Source organism: Eulemur rufifrons, chromosome 6 (assembly GCF_041146395.1).
Source record: "Eulemur rufifrons isolate Redbay chromosome 6, OSU_ERuf_1, whole genome shotgun sequence".
Classification (NCBI taxonomy): Eukaryota; Metazoa; Chordata; class Mammalia; order Primates; family Lemuridae; genus Eulemur; species Eulemur rufifrons.
Window position 1 is genome coordinate 50,042,475 of NC_090988.1, and position 24,349 is coordinate 50,066,823.

Genomic DNA, 24,349 nt, shown 5'->3' on the forward strand with positions numbered 1-24,349 from the left:
TAAAATGAAAATTCCTCATAACTACTATTAACAGTTTGGGGTACATCGTTCCGATCTTTTTTCCATGCATTCATGTGTATATTTATAAACATTTACCTACTCACTTAAAAAATAAATTGGATCATTGGATCAAATACATTCTTTTTTTCTTTGAGTTTTTCACTAAACAATGTGTCTCTGAACTCTTTCTGTGTCAGTAGATATAGTTTACCTTTTGTTTATTAACGGCCACACAGTATTCCATAGTGTGGATGTACCTCAGTTTATTTAACCACTCCCTTATTGATTGACATTTAGGTTGTTTCCAATTTTTCACTATTACAGGCAATGCTGCATTGAAGATCCTTTCGGACATGAGTGAGTATTTCTTTAGAATAGACTCCTAGAATTGGAATTGCTGGGTCGAGGGGCATGTGTATTTTAAGTTTTAATAGCTGTTGCCACATTGCCCTCCAAAAAGGCCCCATTAATGTAGTACCTTATTACTGGTGTATGAGAGTACCTATTTCCCCATTTTAATCGTTAGTCTTAAAAGCCAGAATCCTCTTTTCTATGGCCCTCTTATTTTAAGCAAATCTTTTATAACTCTTTTGGCTAGACTATGGGAGTTTGTTATAATTAAAAGTGCCACTTACGGTTTTAATTTATTTTCAATCATTAGATTATTCTTCATTGTAAGTGATCTTGTGTTCCCTAAAATATTGAATTTTTAATTCTTTTTAAAAAAAGCTTCCTCTTTCATTAGAATTACTTTGTTCTTTGCTAGGGATCTATAGTGTAGAAATGAACTAAAATACGACTTAAAAGAGTACAAAACTGGGCAGTAAAAAACTGTTAATTGCATTGTAAACTTATTCTCTGAATAATATATTTTGTAATGTTTGTCAGGATTTTTACAAGTAGTTCTAACCTAGTTAAAATTTTTAAATTCATCTCTAATACAAAGTTTAAAATCTTATATAACAATATGTGAGAATATAGTCATCATTCTGTTATAGAGTATTTAAAATATACATGCCTTTGACCCAGAATCCTCTTCGAGGAATTTATCCTAACTACAGAGATGTACATAAAAATTTATACTTATAAGGATAACAGTACATTGTTGATGAAAGTGAAAAAATGGGAAACAACTACCTAAATGTCTAGTAGGAGATTAGAGAAATACAGCTATGTGATGGCATTTATAGTGATATTAGAAGATTATTTTTTGACTAGGAAAAATATAAGATAGAATGTTCATTATGATTCCATTTTTTAGAAAGGCAAAAATATAGAAAAAATAAGAGAAATACATACCAAAATTTAATAGTATGTACATCTGGCGATGAGGGTACAATAATTTTCATTTTTTCTTTGTATATTGACTTAATATTCTACAATGGGCATGTAATCAGGTTTGTTTATTTAAAGACATTCTTATATCAAAATATCCCAATTTTTTATTTTATACAAGGTAAAGCCCAAAGGCAAAGTTCGATGGACTGGTTCTCGAACACGTGGCAGGTGGAAATATTCCAGCAATGATGAAAGTGAAGGATCTGACAGTGAAAAATCATCTGCAGCTTCAGAAGAGGAAGAAGAAAAGGAAAATGAAGAAGCCGTCTTAGCAGATGATGATGAACCGTGCAAAAAATGTGGCCTTCCAAACCATCCTGAACTAGTATGTACTTGATATAAATGAACAATATTCATATTATGGGTATGCTGTGGTTTCCCAGAACAGCCTAACTCTTCTAGGTTTGATCATGATTTGAATTTTTAATGATAGAGAGCTTGTGTGCTGCAAAGTAACCTTTATTTTTATTTCTCAAATAACCCAGTCCAAGGGAGGCCACGATCAAAATCCTGCTTTCATTCTACCTGGCTTATATGTTGGTATTTTTTCTACTTAATAAGGATGTACCACAATCTTGTCTCAAAAGTAGATGAACTTATTCAAGTACTTCTGTTCTGTTCTTTTTCTTTTAAATTATTTCTGCTGGATGCGGTAGTCCTAGTGCCTCAGAAGGCTGATGCAGAAGGATCCCCTGAGCCCAGGAGTTTAAGTCTAGTCTGGGCAACATAGTGAGACTTTGTCTCAATAGATAAATAAATTACTAAATAAGTAAATTACTTATTTTATAATGGTATTTCTGAAGTGCCAGCTTTGTGTAAATTAGGCCTAAAGGCCTTATTGCCTTCCTGTAAAAACATACAAATCAAATAGTAACCTAGTAGGTCTTCAAAATTTTTTAAATGAGCAGTTTTAAAAAAAATTTTAAGAGAATAAATTATATGCCAGATATATTCAGAAGAGTAGTACCAAGTTTATGTGGAGCTTCCTTATCTAGGAATTAGGTTCTTTAAAGATGGTCTAAATCAGGAGAACCAGTTCTTAATCTGTGTATATCATTTGTAGTTCATAGGTGACTGTGTTGAGGAAACAGTCTTGTTATTCCTAATTCTATGCAATTATGTAGTTCTTTTGAATAGATTTTACTTTAAAGGCAAGCTCTATTAAGTAGAAAGAAATGTAAAGAAGATGGTTCCACGTAGGCAGAATTGTGTAGAGCAGAAATGTTTTGAGATCCTCTAAAATTTGGAAAATTCATAACAGGTAGTTCTCCATGCTCTTTTTTAATTTTTTTTTTTTTTTTTTTTTTGAGACAGAGTCTCACTCTGTTGCCCAGGCTAGAGTGAGTGCCGTGGCGTCAGCCTAGCTCACAGCAACCTCAAACTCCTGAGCTCAAGCGATCCTCCTGTCTCAGCCTCCCGAGTAGCTGGGACTACAGGCATGCGCCACCATGCCCGGCTAATTTTTTCTATATATATTTTTAGCTGTCCATATAATTTCTTTCTATTTTTAGTAGAGGTGGGGTCTCGCTCTTGCTCAGGCTGGTCTCGAACTCCTGAGCTCAAACGATCCGCCCACCTCGGCCTCCCAGAGTGCTAGGATTACAGGCGTGAGCCACCGCGCCCGGCCTCTTTTTTAATTTTTTTTTTTTTTTTTTAAAGAAAGCACTGTGATTTGATGGGGACAGCATGTGGCCAGACAGATCCTGTTTCTACCACTTACCAGCTGCTCTTTTCACTGTGTCTTGACTTCTTCATTGTAAAGTGGGACTCATACCACATGCTTCTGAAGGGTGTTTTTAACAACTCATGTAAAGTTCCCTAGCACAGTCTGTGATATATATTATGTGCTAGGTTAAAGTTAATTCTATTTTATGTATGCTTTTCTTTCTTACTGTTAAAGTCATATCTGAAAACTAAATTCATCATTGAGGTTTATCATATACAGTGGCTTCTGAGGGCTCAAGTAGAAGATAGAACTGGAGAATGACTTTAGCTCTGAGAAGAATAAGTGTTGAAATTATGCTGAGAATATCATTCTAAACATTTTATTATCATCAAGGCTATGAAAGTTAGGTCAAAATTTTTGTGCAAAGAAAGGGCAAGAATAGATTTGAGATAGTACTCTTTTCTGCTCTCTAAATCAAGAAAAATGCAACTCTTGTGTTCTCTCCCTACCATTTCCTAATGTCCCTTTAAACTAAAAGAGTGCATTTTAACTAAGGGAGCAACAGCTGTCAGTAACAAGGGGCTGTGAGGAATGAGAAGTAAAATGGGGGTGAGCAGAAATTATAACAAGGAGGAGAAAATTTTAGAGCATGCACAGGATTTTTATTTATCTATTTTATTAAGTACGTGGAAAATCTCATTGCTGCTTACTGTGCCAAAGAGAATGACACTGGAAACTGAAGATCCCAAAGGTAGTGGATGTCTTATGCTCAAATCAAAGTATCAAGCAACTATTATGTGTTAAGTGGTAGGGATATGATGCTGAGCTAGAAAGACATAGTCCTTGTCTTCCTTTGAGCTTATAGCAGAAAAGCAATAAATTCATAAATGAATATAGAACTCTGAGGGATTTCTCGTATGCTTTAGTCAAAATAAATGGATCATTACTTGAGACTTGGAAATCTTACATGGAAGTATTTATTTAATGAGCTTGTTTGTTTTGATTTTTTGAGACAGACTCTCACTCTGTCACCCTGGGTAGAGTGAGTGATGTCATTGTAGCTCACTGCAAACTCAAACTCCTAGACTCAAGCAATCCTCTTGCCTCAGCCTCCAGAGCAGGCACGCACCACAATGCCCAGCTAATTTTTGTATTTTAGTAGAGACGGGGTCTCGCTCTTGCTCAGGCTGGTCTCGAACTCCTGGGCTCAAGCAATATTCCTGTCTTGGCCTTCCAGAGTTCTAGGATTACAGGTGTGAGCCACCATGCCCAGCCTCTTTAGTGAGATTTTACCTTTCATCCCACGATTTTACCTTCATTACAGAGTAGAAATAATCTATCTTCATTTCAGAAATAACTTAAATTCTAAAAGTTTACTTGAAATTTTGTTATTTGAAATTTAGATTACATTTTACCATAAAACAAGATGATAAATGGAATTAGGTGCCCAAGTTAATCCACATATGCCTGTGTAATGAATCATATAACTGAAGTATAATACTAAAATAACTTAGTACTGAATCCTGGATATTGGGAGCAAGGGGTGGTACATTGTGTGGAGAAGGGGAAAATAATTTTCTACTTTTAACTATGTGCCTTCTCCACCTCCCCACAGGTTAGAATTTCAGAAACTTCATGTATACTAGGGTTGAGCAAATAAATAAAGTGTAGGTAATAGGAGCCAGGGTCCTTACTGTCAGCAAAGCCAAAGGCTAGAATGAACCATATTATGCTGGATTAGAACTGGAGATACTAGTGTGAACTCATGCTTATTTTAATATAGGTACAAAAATATAGATATTAATATATGTGTATATATACATGTATTTCTTAGCTCTGCCCTTTGAGAGAGCTTAAAGTAGTGATCTCCAGTAGCAATGAGCACTCAGAGCATCCAGATCTTGGCTTCTAAATACCATTCTCCAACAAAGGAACTAAGGCTTCTTGGAGAAATGGCTGATTCTAAGGTTTGGACAGGGAAAATACAAGATGTGTCTGGAACATTAGTAGTCCCAGAAAGTAAGGAAGTACTTGAATAAAAAAGAGGATGCAGACTGGGCACAGTAGCTCACGCCCATAGCCCCAGCTATTTGAGAGGCTGAGTGGGGAAGATCATTTGAGTCCAGGAGTTGGAGGTTGCAATGACCTGTGATTGCACTGCTGCACTCCAGCCTGGGCTACCGAGCAAGACCCCTGTCTCACGAAAAAAAAAAAAGGATGCAGGCAAGTCCTAAGGACATAGAAACCAACCTGGAAAGAACTTCCATTGGGGCCGGGCGCGGTGGCTCACGCCTGTAATCCTAGCACTCTGGGAGGCCGAGGTGGGCGGATCGTTTGAGCTCAGGAGTTCGAGACCAGCCTGAGCAAGAGCGAGACCCCATCTCTACTAAAAACAGAAAGAAATTATATGGACAGCTAAAAATATATATAGAAAAAATTAGCTGGGCATGGTGGCGCATGCCTGTAGTCCCAGCTACTTGGGAGGCTGACACAGGAGGATTGCTTGAGCTCAGGAGTTTGAGGTTGCTGTGAGCTAGGCTGACGCCACGGCACTCACTCTAGCCTGGGCAACAGAGTGAGACTCTATCTCAAAAAAAAAAAAAAAAAAAGAACTTCCATTGGGTCCATGGCTGGAACAATTCCAACAACAAACTATATAATGATAGTTTTGGATTATAACCAAAATAATAAATATTCATTAATTCAGATTGATATAAATAAATAATTGAATAAACAAATGGGGAGAAGGGACATATTTTTTTTTTACAGAATTTCAGTTAACAAATATAGAAGGCATGAAGGAAATAGAAATCATTATCAGAACACCACAGTAATAATTGTTGCAAGCAAGATCCCCAGTGAATCATGAAACTAGTGGGCAAAACTTTAAGGAAAGAAAGGATATTTGCATAGCTTCAATATATCTCTTGCCAAAATATTTATTAATTTATTAATCATGATAGTGATTTTAATTTATATCCACAAATTCTTTAATACTCCTACCTCTGGAAAACTTAATTCCCCTCCCCTTGGGTGTATGCTAGACTTATCATGAGAGTAGAGAATGGAAAGTAAAAACTAGTAACTTTACAATGGAGAAAACCAACAGATACTACTTTAATCAAGTGATCAAAGTTAATATCAGCAGTAATAAGTCACACTGATACCATGTGCACCTGATAGGATGTGATGAGCAGGGCACTTCTCCATTCTCCAAAACCCATAACCCTGGTTTAGTCATTAGAACACATCAGGTAAACTCCAATTCAAGGACAGTCTGAATTGGTCTACAAAAAATATCTGACTATATTCTTCCATTGTCAGTCATAAAAAACAAAGACCGACTTAGAAGCTGTTACAGATCAGAGGAGATTAGCAAGACATGACTAAATGCAATGGGTTATCCTGGATTCAGAATCAGAAAAAGGAGATTAGTGGAATAACTTGTGAAATCTGAATAAAGTCTGTTGTTTAGTTAGTAATATATTGCTGTTAATTTCTTAGTTTTGATAAATGTACCATCATTATCTGAGATACAAACATTGGTGAAAGCAGGGTGAAGTTGCTATCTTTGCAGCTCTTCTGTAAGTCCAAAATTATTTAAAAATAAAAAATTTCTTTAAGTTAAACATTCATGAGTATATCATGTTAAGTTTTAGAGATTTGGTCATTTTAAACTCAGATAGCAATAAAATAACTCTAAGACCAATTGATGTTATTAACCTTTGTATTTGAAAATGATGGTCCTCAATCTAATTGCATTCCTTTTCTATACCTCATTCCCCTCCTTATTTGAATTTACATGATAAAAAGAACCATGAGTGTTTCTTATAGGTAGGTAATTGAAATGCTATTTAAAATAGATATTTTCTGTGTTTAAAATTCTGTGTGTGGTAGGGTAGTTTATGATACTTGAGCTTTAAAACTTTGTTATAAAGAATATGTTGGTAGGCCAGGCGTGATATCTCACGCTTGTAATCCTACCATTCTGGGAGGCCGAGGCAGGAGGATTACTTGAGCTCAGGAGTTCAAGACTAGCCTCAGCAAGAGTGAGACCCCATCTCTACTAAAAATAGAAAGAAATTAGCCAGACAACTAAAAATAGAAAGAAAGAAAAAAAAAAATAGCCGGGCATGGTGGTGCAAGCATGTAGTCCCAGCTACTTAGGAGTATGAGGCCAGAGGATTGCTTGAGCCCAGGAGTTTGAGGTTGCTGTGAGCTAGGCTGATACCATGGCACTCTAGCCTGGGCAACAGAGCCGAAACTCTGTCTCAAAAAAATATATATATATATGTTGTTACAGTATTTATGGCTATGCACCATAGGTCAGGGAAGGACTTGTCATTTTTCACTAAATTTTGTAGCTTGACTTTTTTTAGCTTTTTAAAAATTTTTTAAATATTGGCCTGTCATATCCCTAATTGTGAAGCTTTTTTTTATTAGCGTTATGCAAATAGAGTCCTTTGCTGTATAGTAATAAGAAATATTGAGATGTCTGTAACATTAAGATTCATTGAATTTTAGTTGTAGTTAGGTTGACATTAATGTGGTTTATTTCAGATTCTTCTGTGTGATTCTTGTGACAGTGGATACCACACTGCCTGCCTTCGCCCTCCTCTGATGATCATCCCCGATGGAGAATGGTTCTGCCCCCCTTGCCAGCATGTATGACCCAGCCCACCTCTGGTTTTTCAACTCTTGATTTTGTATTCAAATTAACATTACTTTTTCATAGCCACTGAATATCTTTATTCTTCAAAGCAATTTGTAAATAGTGCTTACCTCTGTTTAGATTTCTACCTTTTATTAATATCTTTTAGGTTTTCCTTTTGTTTTTTTCCAAAGCAATTCTCTGAAGCCCTCTAATTTTTGTAAAATTGTAATCTATTTTTCCCCAAATTTGTTACAAGCACAAAGAGTGCCAAATTTAGATATACAGATGGGAAGAAATACGTTTCTTCCTGTTGTTTATCTCTTTGTTTCATCCTCTTTTTTCTTTTCTACCTACCTTCTTTTTGTCAGTAATTTTATAGATGGTGTTATCGGGGTTAGTGGAAACATGTATTGTCTTTCTCTTCTATCTTAATTCAGGCGAAATTTCCTTTAAAAGGTGAAGAACAGGATATTTCTGTGTTATTGCAACCATTCAGTACTTTTCTCTTACAAACCCAGTCTCATTTTGCCTTAAAAATGATGGGCTAACCTGGGCGTGGTGCCATGTACCTATAATCTTAGCTACTCAGAAGGCTGAGGCTGGAGGATCTGTTAAGGCCAGAACTTTCAAAACCAGCCTAGGCAACAGAGCGAGGCCCCCATCTCTAAAAAATTAAAAAATAATAATAGTGTTTTTAAATGATGGGCTGTATGTATTTCTCACTCAAGTGGACTTCTGTAGCTTAGCATAGCTTTATCAGTTACAATTTTTCAGGGCTGTTTTGACCTAGTAACCATGTGGCATTGTTGTGTACATTTTTTCCACCAGTGTCTATTTTTTTTTTAAATGGTTATTGGCATCATTTTATTGTACATAGAACTTTCTCCCTTAAAAACGTCTTGGTATTTTTTTTTAAATTATAATCAGTATTATGTATATATGTTGAATCAAATACTATTGCCAGCAGGATAGGCACATAATGTGGTTTTATTTTTGGCAAAGCTGTAAGTTTCTTTAACACGTGCTTTGTTTCAAAGATACTGTGCCCATCATCTGTTTAATAGATGCTGAGGCACCTCTTTAATTAAACACAAGGAAAGCTTCATTGTTCACTTATTGTGTGGCCCCTTATCAGCTCTCAGAGCACAGTTCCCATGAGCTTAATATGCATGTGATAAATGATTGTGGGAAGGTGTTAAAATGACACTCATCTATTTTGCTTCTTCAGAAATTACTCTGTGAAAAATTAGAGGAACAGTTGCAGGATTTGGATGTTGCCTTAAAGAAGAAAGAACGTGCTGAACGAAGGTATTTTGATGTGTGTGTTAAGGTTTTGCTTGGGAATGTGGTAGCAGAATTGTTTTATATTATAATATAGTTGAGTGCACCCATCTAAAGCAGGGATTGTCAAACTGTGGCCTGTGGACCAAAATCCAGCCTGCGTTTTGTTTTTATACTGCCTATTAACTAAGAATGTTTTTTATGTTTTTAAATGGTTCGGGGGGTGGGGGGGCAGAAAGTCACAACTAGTATCATATTTCATGACACATGAAAATTACACGATACTCACATTTCATTCTCTATAAATAAAAATTTTTTGGCACAGCCTTGCTCATATGTTTATGTATTATCTTTGGCTGCTTTTGCTCTACAACAGTAGAATTGAGTAGTTGTAACAGAAACCTTATGACCTGCGAAGCTTGAAATATATCTGTCCTTTTACAGGAAAAGTTTGCCAACCTTTGATCTATCAGAACCTTTTCTGAATAAATGTTGGCTCAAGTATTGTGGAGGATATGTACCTAATTAAGTATTGTAGAGAATAATAAGAAAACTGTAAGAACGGGTCTATGATTCAGTCAGTTATCGATGTCATCTCTTTGGATGGACAAAATTAACACTAGCGAATTAGACTATTTAAATGCTGAATTGTGTTCTATTGGCTGTGAGAGATGCCTCCGTTTTCAGTATTCCTTTGCATTGTGGTCTAAAGCAGTTGGAGAAGGCTTCTTTGAGGATGTAAGACTGAACCTGAATCTAATCTTTAAAAAGGAGCTCAGAATCAAGACAGTAAGCTTATATTTATTGGTATCTTCCTTGATTAATCTGTTTCTAAACATTCATTTGCATCTACTGTGTACCAAACTGAAGAGAAAAGATGAGTAAGACAAAGCACTTGCTTACATGGAACTCGCGTTTTTTCTGAGAATACAGATATGTGAACCAATGATGTAATAAAATAGAAAAGTCAAGGTATATTAAAAACAGTACGAGAATTTTGTGGAGGAGCATTTTTGTTCTCTTAGGAGTTGAAATTATCAGGGAAGGCTTTGGAAGATAAATTGGGATTATACATGTGAACACACAGAGAAAGGATATTTCAAACAAAGAGCACAAACATGAGCAAAGATAAAGTAGGAGAGTGATAGGAGATATACCTCTAAAAAAGCAGAGTGAGTCCAAGTTGTAAATAGCTTTCCAGGCTAGGGAATTTCACTTATTCTCTGTAGGAAGTGGCGGAACCACCAAAGGAAAAAATGTATAATTAGATCTTTATTTCAGAAAAATTTTCTGGTAATAAAAGAAGGAATTAGAGTTGGGGCTGTTATAGTACCAAGTCTATGAGAGCATATAAGCCTGAATTAGGGTAATCATTGTGATAATAAGGTGGAGGTTTTGGAGAGAATTTTCAGAGGATTAATCTGTAAGACTTGATGCCTACTTGTACACTAGGGCAGTATGAGAAAATCTAGGCAGTGTCTCCTGCTTTGTGTTATACCTTCATTTGCTTCTGCTTTAACTTTTATTCTCTGTCTCATAGCCTGTCCCCCAAATTTACCTTGCCTTGTTAAGGCAGTGAGTGAGCTTATTCCATAATCCAGGAGATCCCATCCTTTTTGGCACCAGGGACCAGTTTCACAGAAGACAGTTTTTCCACAGACCTGGGGGGTGCGAGTAGGGGGATGGTTTCAGGATGATGGAAGCACATTTCATTTATTTTACACTTTATTGCTGTTATTATTACATTGTCACTTGTCACTCACTGATAGGGTTTTGATATGAATCTGCAAGCAATTGATCTATTATGGTCTCTGTGCATTCAAGCCTCTCCGCTAATGTGTATTTGCAGCTGCTCCCGGACACTAGCATCACTGCTCCAGTTCCACCTCAGATCATCAGGCATTAGAGTCTGATAAAGAACGCGCAACCTAGATCTCTCACATGCACAGTTTACAGTAGGGTTTGTGCTCCTGTGAGAGTCTAATGCTGCCGCTGATCCGACTGGAAGCAGAGCTCAGCCGGTGATGCAAGTGTTGTGGGAAGCAGCTATAAATACAGAGGAAGCTTTGCTTGCTTATCAGGGGTTGGGGACCACAGCCATAGTCCACTTTACTTTATGCAAAGGGGGACCTTACAAATAGATTAAGCCTCCAGAACCCAGGTTTTGATTTGGTTTTGTTTTGTTTTGTTTTTGTTTGTTTGTTTGTTTGTTTGTTTTGAGACAGACTCTCACTCTGTTGTCTGGGCTAGAGTGCCGTGGCGTCAGGCTAGCTCACAGCAACCTCAAACTCTTGGGCTCAAGCAATCCTACTGCCTCAGCCTCCCAAGGAGCTGGGACTACAGACAAGCACCACCATACCCAGCTAATTTTTCCTATATATTTTTAGTTGTCTGGTTAATTTCTTTCTATTTCTCAGTAGAGATGGGGGTCTTGCTCTTGCTCAGGCTGGTCTCGAACGCCTGACCTCGAGGAATCCTCCCACCTCGCTCTCCCAGAGTGCTAAGATTACAGGGGTGAGCCACCGCGCCCGGCCTGGTTTGGTTTAGTTTGGTTTTTAGTTTGATCTCTCTGGCTTATAACAGATGCTACTTAGTTTAAATGCCAGTTAGTTTATAATGTTGACTAGAAAATAAAAGTACTTAGTTTTTAAAAATCAGTTGTCTAAATATCTTTGAATTTAGAAATGCTGGATTCTTTCTTTTTTTTTTTTTTTTTCCTAAGATGGGTGTCTCACTATGTTGCCCAGACTCAAACTCCTGTGCCCAAGCAGTTCTCCCACTTCATCCTCCTGGGTAGCTGGGACTATAGACATGTGCCACTGCTCCCAGCTAGACCCTGGATTATTTCTGTGAACAAATTGTGTTTCAAATATTTGGAATATCTTTCAAGATTTGAAAAAAACATGTTTTTTTTTGAGACTGAGTCTGGCTCTGTTGTCTGGGCTAGAGTGCTGTGGCGTCAGCCTAGCTCACAGCAACCTCAAACTCCTGGGCTCAAGCGATCCTCCTGCCTCAGCCTCCTGAGTAGCTAGGACTACAAGCGCTTGCCACCACGCCTGGCTAATTTTTTCTGTTTTTAATAGAGATGGGATCTCACTCTTGCTTCTGACCTCCAGTGATCCTTCTGCCTCGGCCTCCCGGAGTGCTAGGATTACAGGAGTGAGCCACCTTGCCCCGCCAAAAAAAAAAAAAAAATTATTTTTAAATGAGACAGGGTCTCACTCTGTCACCCAGGCTGGAGTGCAGTAGCACCATCACAGCTCACTACAGCCTTGAACTACTGGGCTCAAGCAGTCTTCCTTCCTCAGCCTCTCAAGTAGACTACAGGCGCATGTCACGGGGCCTGCCTAATTTTTCTATTTTTGTAGGGATGAAGATCTCACTGTGTTTTCCAGGCTGGTCTCTAACTCCTGGCCCCAAGCAGTCCTCCTGCCTTAGCCTACCAAAGTGCTGGAATTACAGACATGAGCCACTGCGCCTGGCCCTTCCACAGACATTTTAAAAAATAAAGAATAATCCTGTATAAAATTATGATGACTATTCTGATGTGCAGTCTCTCCTGTTTCTATTTTTGACACTGGAATAGATGTAACTCAAGATGTAATTAAATCACAAATAAAAGCTAGGTTTTCCTTTTCTTAAATGTGCCTGTCCTTAGAAATGAACAGTTTTTCCATGTCCTGAAGCTGATTTGACTCAGCAACGTATGGAGCTAATAGGCTCCCCCACTAAGGGTTTACAAGAGAATATATTCTTTCTAAAAGCGAAGAATATAAAGCACTAACAATTTTGTCTGATACTCAGATTTATCTGCTTGTTCTTTGGAGGCCTGTGATGCTTATAGCATTTACATGGGGAAAAAGCTAGGGGAAATTTTTTTACAATGTCCTCATATAATATAGGATATGCCACTGCAATTCTGAAATACTTTAAATTTTAGAAATTTATGTTAAAATGTGTCACAACATTTGTTTACATTATTGGTCTCCCATTTACTAGTTCTTTTGCTTTCTTTCCTATTCTTGGTAATCTACTTAAATGTCATCCTTTAAGAGGACATCTGTGTAAGTATGGCTTTAGATGACATACTAAGTCCTAGGTGAGATTGTGTCATAGTAAAGAGAACAAAGTTATTGTTACAGGAAGACCAGTCTGGTACAAAGCCAGTAACTGAACTGTTGCTAGTGTTTGCTGATTCTCCCCAATAATCTAGTCAACAGAGCTTTTGTCATTTATAGCTTCCAGGGTGTATGCGTGTGGGTATATTTGTGTGTGTGTGTGTGTGTGTGTGTGTGAATCTTAGGAACCCTAAAGAGCAAAATATGTGTGTTTCTAAAAGAAATATTTATCAACTGTAAATTCCAGTTGGCTTCATCCGTTTTTCTATAGTGAGCATTTACATTCATCTTTTTAAAATCTGAAATAACTTCTCTAGCACTCATCCTAGCAGCTTAGAGCCTTACTCCATATGTCATAGTACAAGTGCATCTTTCCCTTGTTTGTGCATTTATTCAACATTTAACTAGCATTTATTGGGTATCTACTTTATGCCAGGCAGTGTAATCAACATGAGGAAGTATATAATGTGGTCTCTACCATAGAGGTCTCCATAGTCTGGTGGAAAAGAGGGATGTGTCAGTGAGTGTTTAGTGACTAGCCAGCAACTATCTACAGAACTGGAGCTGTGATGTGCTGTGAAATCGATGTTTTAGAAGCCCACTCAGTGATTTATAAACCTCCCCCTCCAGAGCTCTGTACTTCCAGAGTACTGTTACTGGCTCTTTGCTGGCAGAGCATTGATTTAATCAGGGTTGGAATTTTCCAGGTAATATAACAGAGGGAAGGAGAGAAAGAGACAAGGAATTTAAGAGTGTATGCAAAGGAATATTTATAATGATGGACCATGGCACCTAAGCCAGGTAAGGAGGAAAGTAAGGACATGGACAGAAGTGATGCATAGTGTTTAAAAGAGGGTAAGGTCAATGTGTAGAGGTTCTACTGGAGTCAAAGAATTGTTGAAATCAGTGCATAAGAAGGAGCAAGCTGGAAAGTGAGCTGGTATAAGTCAGAGAACAGGATGCCTGAAATTGAAATTTTAGGAGTGTGGTTATATAATGATAAGGTAAGCCAAATATGATCATTGAGCTAGGTAGTGAGATGGAACGCAAGACACATCTTTCCACAAGATTACTGAGCAAGAAAATGGTGTGACCACAATTCATACCTACCTTCAAGAGCCTGCTCAAGTGTTAGCATCTATTTAAATCCTTCCCAAATTTCTTAATTCTTCAGACAAAATTAATCTATTCCTTTTTAATGTTTCCATTATACTTGTTCGTAATGGACTATAGTCAATTTTTAAATAATTGAGAGGGCAGGAGGAATATCTTATTTACCTATGAATTCCCAAGCAGACACAAATCCTGATCTAATTATGGTGAATGTTAATGAATGTTTTTTCAGTTGAATTGGGTAGAAAAATAGTGGCCAAGTGAGAGTAGAGATTTTGAGGTATAAAGGACGAAACTGATATTTCAAAGTTGGTTATTCTAAGGACAGGTAGATGTATATCAAACATATTTAATAACAGAAGTAGCTCAAGCTCTGACTTATCCATAAGTCTTCCCTACTCATTCTAGTTAGTGCTGTTCTTGCCTTTTTTAGTTACAAGCTTACTAACTGTACTATATTTTTTATCAGGTTGTGATTAATATATCACTTTGTTACTTTCTTAAGTATCAGTTTTTATTTCATAGCTTCATGACCTATCTCTACAAAGACCATGACATTCTTGTTAGCAGGGCCAAGAGTTTACAGGGCACTAAAGGCTGTACTCTAAAGGACCTAGTCAATTGGATGCATTAACTTCCTTCTCTAAGGGACATACAAATAAAGGGAGGAAGAATGGTACACTGGCATGTCAGAGCTCAGCTGTCCTTGTTGAATTGGCTTAACTTTGAGAAACCAGAGAAAGCACCTGCTGTTTTTCATATAAAATTTGTTGGATTAAAATGAACAAAGGTTTGTTTCTTGGAAATGAAACTATGGCGATATCATTAGTGGTTCAAACCCTCATTTCCTGACTCTAAAGGTGTCTTCATTGTGGCATTCGCGAGTACAGAGCCATATGTCTGCATTGCTTTCTTTCTTCTCAACATCAAGAAGTGAATGTTCTTAGTGTCATTCACTGGGACCTTGACATGGTTCTGTTTACACAATTTTTATAGTGATGTTTATTACCATGAGATTATAACCGCATACACATAGAATATTGCTAAAAACTTCCTCCAACATAAGAACTATCTAGTTTGTCAAATCAAATGTGGCTTTCCATCTAATGGTATCAACAGTAAGTCACAGCATGACTCCTCATGAAGTTTCCTTGTCTACTTCAGTTAGAGGTTTTATTTCACTGGTGTAAATCACTTCTAAAGGTATAATTTTCATATCTCTAGGAAATTTTGCACTCCCCACAGATACCAATCTTCTAACATGTCTATGACTTAGCCTATGCTATTACCATGAAATTGTATTAATGATTTTAATATTGTCTGTATTAGTGATATTTTCATAACAATTTTATTTTTAGCAATCTTATTTTTATTTTATGTTTGTTTGTTTCTCACTTAAAGGAAAGAACGCTTGGTGTATGTTGGTATCAGTATTGAAAACATCATTCCTCCACAAGTAAGTTTCTGGTTTGTAGTATTTTTGAATGGGAGACTGCCATAATTGCTGTAAAATTTAACCTACCTTATGTAATGTGAGTGGGTTTAAATACATAATATACCAATATTATAAATGAAAATTTAAGACCTTAGAGAAATTACTCATCATCCCTCATGATTGAAATTATATGTGTGTAGATAACTCAAAAATCAGATGTCATATCCAAAGTAAATTTATTGCTCATCCATTTGGAGTATATGTTTTATCATTTTTACCCTAAATCAGGTAATTTGTTTTTAGCTTGTTTACATGCTGTTTATGTAAAATAACTAAAGAATAATTCATGGAGATTTGATTTTTAATTCCCTATTTGGGGGCTTATTTAAAACTACAATTTGTATCTTTCCTCACAGCTTGATTTTCTTTGAAGTATTACCATTGTTTTTCATTTATTAATCTAATTTATAATTAAGGATATCTCATGGTAAAAGTACATGTAACATGGTTTTTCATTTGAAATGAAGAAATTTTCTTCATTTCATAAGCAGTTTCATTCAGGCTTAATTAAATCACAGGATTAAATAGCCTGTCAAGTTACCTTCCTTCAACATCAACTCCTTTGTTCTAAATCCATCATTTCATTCATTTGGCATATCTGTTAAATATTTTCTGTGTCAAATTTAATTTCTTTTTTTTTTTTTTTTGAGACAGAGTCTCACTCTGTTGCCCAGGCTAGAGTGAGTGCCGTGGCATCAGCCTAGCTCACAGCAACCTCAAACTCCTGAGATCAAGCGATCCTCCTGTCTCAGCCTCCCGAGTAGCTGGGACTACAGGCATGCGCCACCATGCCCGGCTAATTTTTTCTATATATATTTTTAGCTGTCCATATAATTTCTTTCTATTTTTAGTAGAGATGGGGTCTCGCTCTTGCTCAGGCTGGTCTCGAACTCCTGAGCTCAAACTATCCGCCCACCTCGACCTCCCAGAGTGCTAGGATTACAGGCGTGAGCCACCGCGCCCGGCCTAATTTCTTAAAAGATATATCAATGGAAAAACTTCATCATGATTGTTTTAAAACAAGTACTAATTATAAACTCACGGAAGCATAAGTATTTTAGTGTAGATCACTAAAATACTTAGTGTATTTAGTATCTACTTAGTGTAGATCACCAGTAGTCTTTTCTAATCTGTATATTTAGTGTTGCCATGTTTATTCAGTTTTAAGAGGATCATCTCAAACATTTTCAAACCTTTCACATGTGCTGCACATATGGTGGTTACAAAACTACTAATTCCAAGGAACATAAGTAATAACCTATATACTTACATTTTTAAAGGAGCCAGATTTTTCTGAAGATCAGGAAGAAAAGAAAAAAGATTCAAAAAAATCCAAAGCAAACTTGCTTGAAAGGCGGTCAACAAGGACACGGAAATGTATAAGTTACAGGTATGGAATGTATGGAAATGTTTACAGTGAAAGAGCGCATTAAAATGTTTTTCAGTTATACAGTATGACCCAGACATATATGTTTTTCTCATCACAGTGATTATTAGCAATTGTATATATATTTTTTAACTTCTGTCTTTAGAGTCATAGAATTTTAGAGCAGACATTGTGATCTTTTCCGAACATAAATCTGCTCGTGTCATCCTCTTCTGCTTAACATTGTCAGATTTCTATAGTGCTTGGGATAAGGATTGATGCTTTTAACAGGGTCCATAAGGCACTGCATAGTCTTATTTCTGCTTACCTCTCCAGCTCCATCTCATCCACATTTTCCCTTACTTTGCCTGCAATTTTCTTCCGGTTTTATCTTGTTGACCTTCTCTAGATCTAGTCCCCCCATTATATGCCCTCATAGCAACCAGTTGTTGTCCTTGAAAGCACTTATAATTTGTGATGTGTGTGGTTACAATGATTTGTTTAACATTTCTCTGCCCCCAAAGACTATTAGGCGTAAGGTAAGGGCCATGTCTGTTTTACATGGCCTTGTGTTACCTACACATAGTGTAGCGCTGACAAATAGTAACTGCTCCATGAATGCCTAGTGAAAGAATCAGTAAATATAATCTGGTTTACCTTCTGCCACCAAAGATACCAGAGAAAGATATTTTTTCCATAGTGACTTTATTAGTAGCAAAGCTAAACTAAAACCTTACCTTCTGATTGTTTGCTAATCTAGTGTTCTTTCCACCAAATCACACTGTCTCACTCAAATAATAAATAAATTATATTTTAATTATTTTAGACCAGTTTTTGGTTTTTAAATTTTTCTCCCCACCCCCTGACCTTGCTTCTTGTTTATAAACTTTCATCAGTGATTATGGAAGAATTCTGTGTGTTGAGTTTTCAGCTGTCATTATTGTTAAAACTTCATAAAATCCAGCGGGAGCAGTAAGGATAAAATCCCTTATGTATATGGGAACAGTGCCTATTTTAGTCTTTAAAAAAATACTTTGAAAAATAAAAAGTATTCTATATATGAAGTCAAAGCTCATGGATGGAAAGTGCAAATGTAAAGTCAGTTCTGCTGTAACATAATACATGTTCCTAAAAATTACTATGCTGTGCAAAATTATACAATAAAAATCTATATGGATTATGGGAAATACGAGGTTAGAGCCACAAACTCAAATCAATCAATCATTTAAAAAAAAAAGGAATTTAATAAAAAATAGCAGTGTCATTTGACATTTGTTAAATGGTTAAGAAATATATAGGCCGGGCGTGGTGGCTCACGCCTGTAATCCTAGCACTCTGGGAGGCCGAGGTGGGCGGATCGTTTGAGCTCAGGAGTTCGAGACCAGCCTGAGCAAGAGCGAGACCCCATCTCTACTAAAAATAGAAAGAAATTATATGGACAGCTAAATATATATATAGAAAAAAATTAGCCGGGCATGGTGGTGCATGCCTGTAGTCCCAGCTACTCGGGAGGCTGAGACAGGAGGATTGCTTGAGCTCAGGAGTTTGAGGTTGCTGTGAGCTAGGCTGACGCCACAGCACTCACTCTAGCCTGGGCAACAGAGTGAGACTCTGTCTCAAAAAAAAAAAAAAAGTAAATACTGTAATAAATAAGGCATTTTACATTGTGAAAATACCTGAAGTTTGTTTCTGGAAGTGGAGGGTTATAGTTTATAAATTATGATGTGGTGGTAGAAAGAGGATTATCTGAAGTCGGACAGAAAGATGTACCATCACATGCAAATGGCTATAGTTTATAACACATGTGGTAAGCTGGTGGATGTTTTAGTTATGCGCATTTTGTGTATTCCTATGCAACTTGGTTCAGTTAGGTGCCGTTTTCTGTATCTACCTAGTATTTCTAACAAATAAAATTACATATAAGCAAATATGAAATACACATTATACGTGAAATGTTTTATAATATATCAGTCACACCGGAACAAATTTGCATTTTCAAAATAAGCATTGTGGCAGAACTGATGGTATTATCTTTCAGTCCTGATGAAATTGTGGTTATTAAAAGAAGCAGAGATTTGTTTTATTAGAATTTCATCACTACTATCATTTAATAATTGTTTATAATTGTATGTCTTATTGCTTCTAACAAAGAGGGTGACATCCACGTTGACTAGAGAGAGCATTGGATTATGAGTCAGAAGACTAAAATTAGTATGCCACTTATTAGCCATATATATTTAAATGGTTCATTTCCCTTGGTCTTGGTTGCTTCATCTGTGATGGTGGATTAACGCAAACGATCCCTTTCAGCTCCAAAATTATATGGCAGTAACATAGAAACTTCGGGTAAACTATGTTTTTTAGCCCAAGATGTATTATGTGATGCATTTATCTGTACTCTACCTATTTCCCAAAAGGATTTAAGGAAGGCCTATTTTCTTAGTGTAAAGAGCAACTTTTTAAGCATGATGCCTTAGTCAGAGACAATAATGGAAACGATACTTGATTAGCTAAAAATTTGAAAGGACTAATATAACAACATTAACAAAAGAATATTTGCTAATAATAAAATTAGAATTAAAAAGGAATGGCTTATGAATTTTAAAAAATGCAATGAGTATAATGTTTTCATGATGGAAATATAGTAGCATTTCACATGATAGTCTCCAATGGTTTTTGCATATCTTTAGACATTAACATTGCTGAAGTCAAGAATAAAGCTTTTTTTTGTTGGGTGGTCAATTACTTAGGCAAAATTAAGATTGCATTTATTTTGAATACCAGAACTAGACAGGATAACGTTTTTGTTTGGGTATTTGGTGGGCAGGGGTTGTTGAGTGAGGCCTCACTGGAGATGTGATGGTACCCTTATTCATTTCCCCTTTACCTTCATAAGGGAAAGGGGAAGGTAACCTTCATAAGGTAAAGGGGAAATACACTTTGGATAGAAATAATTACAACATGTCACAAAGAGGTTAAAATCTTTAATACATAAAAATAACAAATCAGTAAGAAAAGATGAACACATTTGCTGAAAAATGGGCAAAGGATACAAACTGGTACTTTACAAAAGAACAGTAGATATGACCAATAAACATGAAAATAATATGTGGCCATATTCAGTAATCAAAATTAAAAGAACAAGAAGATAACTTTGTTTTTCCCAATTAGGAAAGAAACCTTAATGATAAAATTCACTTCATGGTTGTGTTATAAATTGTAGAAGAAGAATTTGTATGCCCTTTAAGCCAATTATTTTATTTGTGGTAAGAATATCAGGAACAGACTGGGCATGTTGGCTCATGCCTGTAATCCTAAGCACCCTGGGAGGCCAAGGCAGGAGGATCTCTTGAGGTAGGGAGTTCAAGACCATCCTGAACCCTGAGCAAGAGTGAGACCCCACCTCTACTAAAAATAGAAAAAATTAGCTGGGCTGTGGTGGCATGCAGCTGTAGTCCCAGCTACTTGGGAGGCTGAGGCAGGAGGATCGCTTGAGCCCAGGAGTTTGAGGTTGCTGTGAACTAGGTTAACACCATGGCACTCTAGCTCAGGTGACAGCAAGATTCTCTCCCAAAAAAAAAAAAAAAAAACAAAACATATGTGTGTGCACGTGTACACACACACATATGCATGTTTATATATCAGGAACAAATGTGTGGACATACAAAATCTCACGTTGGAATTTTGGGACATCTAACCAAACAAGAGAAAAAGTACAGTTGCTATAAGATTTTGAAGAAGGTAGCATTTCGATGAAATGTAAATGAAGCAAATGAATAGTAAAGGCTCAAAGCAAAGCAGGACTCTATAAAGGGGTCAGTATATCAGATCTGGACTTCAATACGGACACTGGATCCTGTTTCCTTGGAAACAATGAAGTTAGGGTAGATCCGTGGAGTGATGTGTCTAGAAATCTTTTATCCAGAGCTCTGCATCTGGGGTGTAAATCAAGACTGCTTAGTTGTGTTAAAAATGTCTTAGATCCTCCAGGCAGCAGTGTAATGTTTCATTCTTACTGAAATAATTTCAAATGTCTGAAGTTTCTGATGGTTTCTGATTTTAGAAAATTAATTTCTCAGTGAGTAAGAAAGTAGTCATTCAGAGAAATAAGTTGTTATGTCACTTTACAGCCACAACATGTCCTTTGGGGACAAATACTATTTCTGGTTAACTTTGCATCTGGCTTTTTCTGTAACTGTTCTTCTGCCCTAATAAATGCATATGCAGATTTTTATTTCCTCAGAATTTATCTTAAGGAAAAGCCAATATACAGCTAAAAGAATGCTTTTCATAGCATAGCGATTGTGGAAAGTTGGAAGTAAATGGTTTTAACTAAATTATAATACATCAGTGAGATACCACACAACCATTAAAAAGTACATTATAGAAGAGTTGTTAACGTGAAACTGTGAGTCCTCTGAAATTATATATTCTCAACATGGAAGGCAAAATATTTAGCTTTTAGTTCTCTTTTTTTCTTTCTTTCTTTTTTTTTTTTTTTAAAGAGACAGGGTCTCTTGCTGTGTTGCTCAGGCTAGACTCAAACTCTTGGACTAAAGCAATCCTATTACCTCAGCCACCTGAGTAGCTGGGATGACAGGCACTGGACTTTGTACCCAGCCTCTAGCTTTTATACTTGATGCCGTTGTTAATCCACTGTGTACTTTGTACCTTTAATCTCACCCTCTCCAATAGAATTTACTCTGGTGATAGAAATTTTGTGTTTCTTTGATGTCCAATATGGTGGCCAGTAGCTATATGTGACTGTTGAGTACTTGAAATATGACCAGTTAGGAACAAAATTTTAAATTTTAACTAATTTTAATATAAATAGCCACACGGGGCTAGTAATTACCATTGTTAGCATAGTTTTACACAAGTTACTTCATCTTTTTTATAACCTGAGCCCTAAAGTAAAAGGAGTTTTATTTATGGGGAAATCTTAAGAATCATTTAGTCTTGGTCCTTTTCTTTAAGTCAGGGGAAACAGCTCTTTGAGAAAAAACACATTTGCCTAATTCTAAAATTTTAACTGTTTGTATATGAATTTCAGTAATAATATAATTTTCAATAGCAATAATAATATAGTCCTAATAATATTATTTGTGGAACCATTATTTTGTTTGACTTACTTTGGCACATGATTTGTATAATAAGAGGTCAGCAAATTATGGCCTGTGGGCCAAATCTAGCTCACTGCTAGTTTTTATATAGCCTGTGACCTAAAAATCGTTTTTACATTTATAAATGGTTGAAGAAAGAATCAAAAGAAAAATAATATTCTGTGACAATTATATGGTAATTACATATAATTCAAATTTCAGTGTTCTTAAAGTTTTATTGGAACGCAGCCATGTTCATTTACTCACATACTGTCTGTGGCTGCTTTTGCACTACAACAGAAACTGTATAGTGTGAAAAGCCTAAAAAATTTACTATCTGGCCCTTCATAAAAATTTTTGCTGACACTGTCTTAGTCCATTTGAGCTGCTATAACAAAATAACCATAAACTGGACAGCTTATAAACAATAGAAATTTATTTTTGGCCGGACGCGGTGGCTCACGCCTGTAATCCTAGCACTCTGAGAGGCCGAGGCGGGTGGATTGCTCGAGGTCAGGAGTTCGAGACCAGCCTGAGCAAGAGCGAGACCCCATCTCTACTGAGAAATAGAAAGAAATTAACCAGACAACTAAAAATATATAGGAAAAATTAGCTGGGTATGGTGGCGCATGCCTGTAGTCCCAGCTACTCGGGAGGCTGAGGCAGTAGGATCGCTTAAGCCCAGGAGTTTGAGGTTGCTGTGAGCTAGGCTGACGCCACGGCACTCACAGTAGCCAGGGCAACAAAGCAACACTCTGTCTAAAAAAAAAAAAAAAAAAAAAAAAAGAAATTTATTTTTCACAGCTTTGGTAGTTAGGAAATCCAAGATCAAGGCACTGACAGGTTTCGTGTCTTGTGAAGGCTTGATTTCTGGTTCATAGGTGGCACCTCGCTGTGTTCTCAGATGATCTTTAAGAATCAAAAACAGGCCAGACACAGTGGCTTGTGCCTGTAATCCTAGCACTCTGGGAGGCTGAGGTGAGAGGATTGCTTGAGCTAGGACTTCAAGACCAGCCTAAACAAGAGTGAGACCCTGTCTCTACTAAAAATAGAAAAATTATCTGGGCGTGGTGGCACACACCTATAGGCCCAGCTACTTGGGAGGCCAAAACAGGAGGATAGCTTGAGCCCAGGAGTTTGAGGTTGCAGTAAGCTATGATGACACCACTGCACTCTACCCAGGGCGACAGTGAACCTCTGTCTCAAGAAAAAAAAAAAAAAAAAGGGAAATGGAACCCCTCTCTTTGCTCCCTTCCCCTTTAAAAAAAAATATTTTTAAAAAATAAATAAAATTATATAAAAAATCAAAAATATGACAGACTATAATGTGATCATTGTGTATATTTTAGATTTGATGAGTTTGATGAAGCAATTGATGAAGCTATAGAAGATGATATCAAAGAGGCTGATGGAGGAGGTATGTGTTTGTCATTCTCTCTTCTTCATGTAACTCTGCCAACAAGTTAATTCATAAATTGGGGTAGTGATCATATTTTTTATTCTCCTCCCCAATGTACATCACAATCACCAGTTATGTTCATTGTCTCAGATCCAAAATAATCTTTGTATCAGATCCAGAATAATCTGTGGACACAGTGTCAGTGTAAAGACTCACATTATACTAAGTATTTTTAATGTAGTTTTGCTTTATGATCTGTTACGAAACGTCGATGTTCCTCCATAGATTAAAAAATTTACTTTTGTTGTCTTTGGTACCACAAAGTCTCAAAATTATGGATAATCAGAATCTAAATGATTGCTTTAAATTAACCTATGAAAATCGGTTTATTGATTTCATAGTCTTTAATAGGGGACTTTAAAATAATAGAAAAATTTGAAAGTGATTTAATTAAAACACTGTATAGGCAATGCTCTGATATGGAGCATTCTGCTTTCTACTTAGTTATAATGAAAACTCTGGGAAGGATTAAATAGGCTGTTTGTAGAGGAACTGAAGAAGTCACAAGCTTTTCAAGAGATTGGTGCCTTATTTACATCTTTACTCCTGAATTCTCACTTTTTCTGTCCTGAAAACATAGTTTTTAAAAAAGTTGATTGGCCTCTTTCTAAAGCCTTGTTCAAAAGATAGCTTTCAAGAAGAGATTCTTGAATGACTGCTTATAGGTACAAGGTTTCTTGGGGTGATCAAAATGGTCTGGAATTAGTGGTGATGGTTGCACAACTTTATGACTATACTAAAAATGTCTGAATTATAC

At 36.5% G+C, this 24,349-nt stretch overlaps 1 protein-coding gene across 1 annotated transcript in view; it reads left to right on the top strand.

The window, feature by feature from the left end:
• RSF1 (remodeling and spacing factor 1) overlaps nt 1-24,349 on the top strand; it is a 119,883-nt gene that overhangs the window by 86,594 nt on the left and 8,940 nt on the right. The window contains exons 7-12 of the mRNA XM_069469198.1: nt 1,457-1,663; nt 7,565-7,669; nt 8,887-8,966; nt 15,572-15,626; nt 16,946-17,055; nt 23,483-23,550. Of these exons, the coding sequence (XP_069325299.1) occupies nt 1,457-1,663; nt 7,565-7,669; nt 8,887-8,966; nt 15,572-15,626; nt 16,946-17,055; nt 23,483-23,550 (625 nt within the window). The remainder of the gene's footprint in view (nt 1-1,456; nt 1,664-7,564; nt 7,670-8,886; nt 8,967-15,571; nt 15,627-16,945; nt 17,056-23,482; nt 23,551-24,349) is intronic.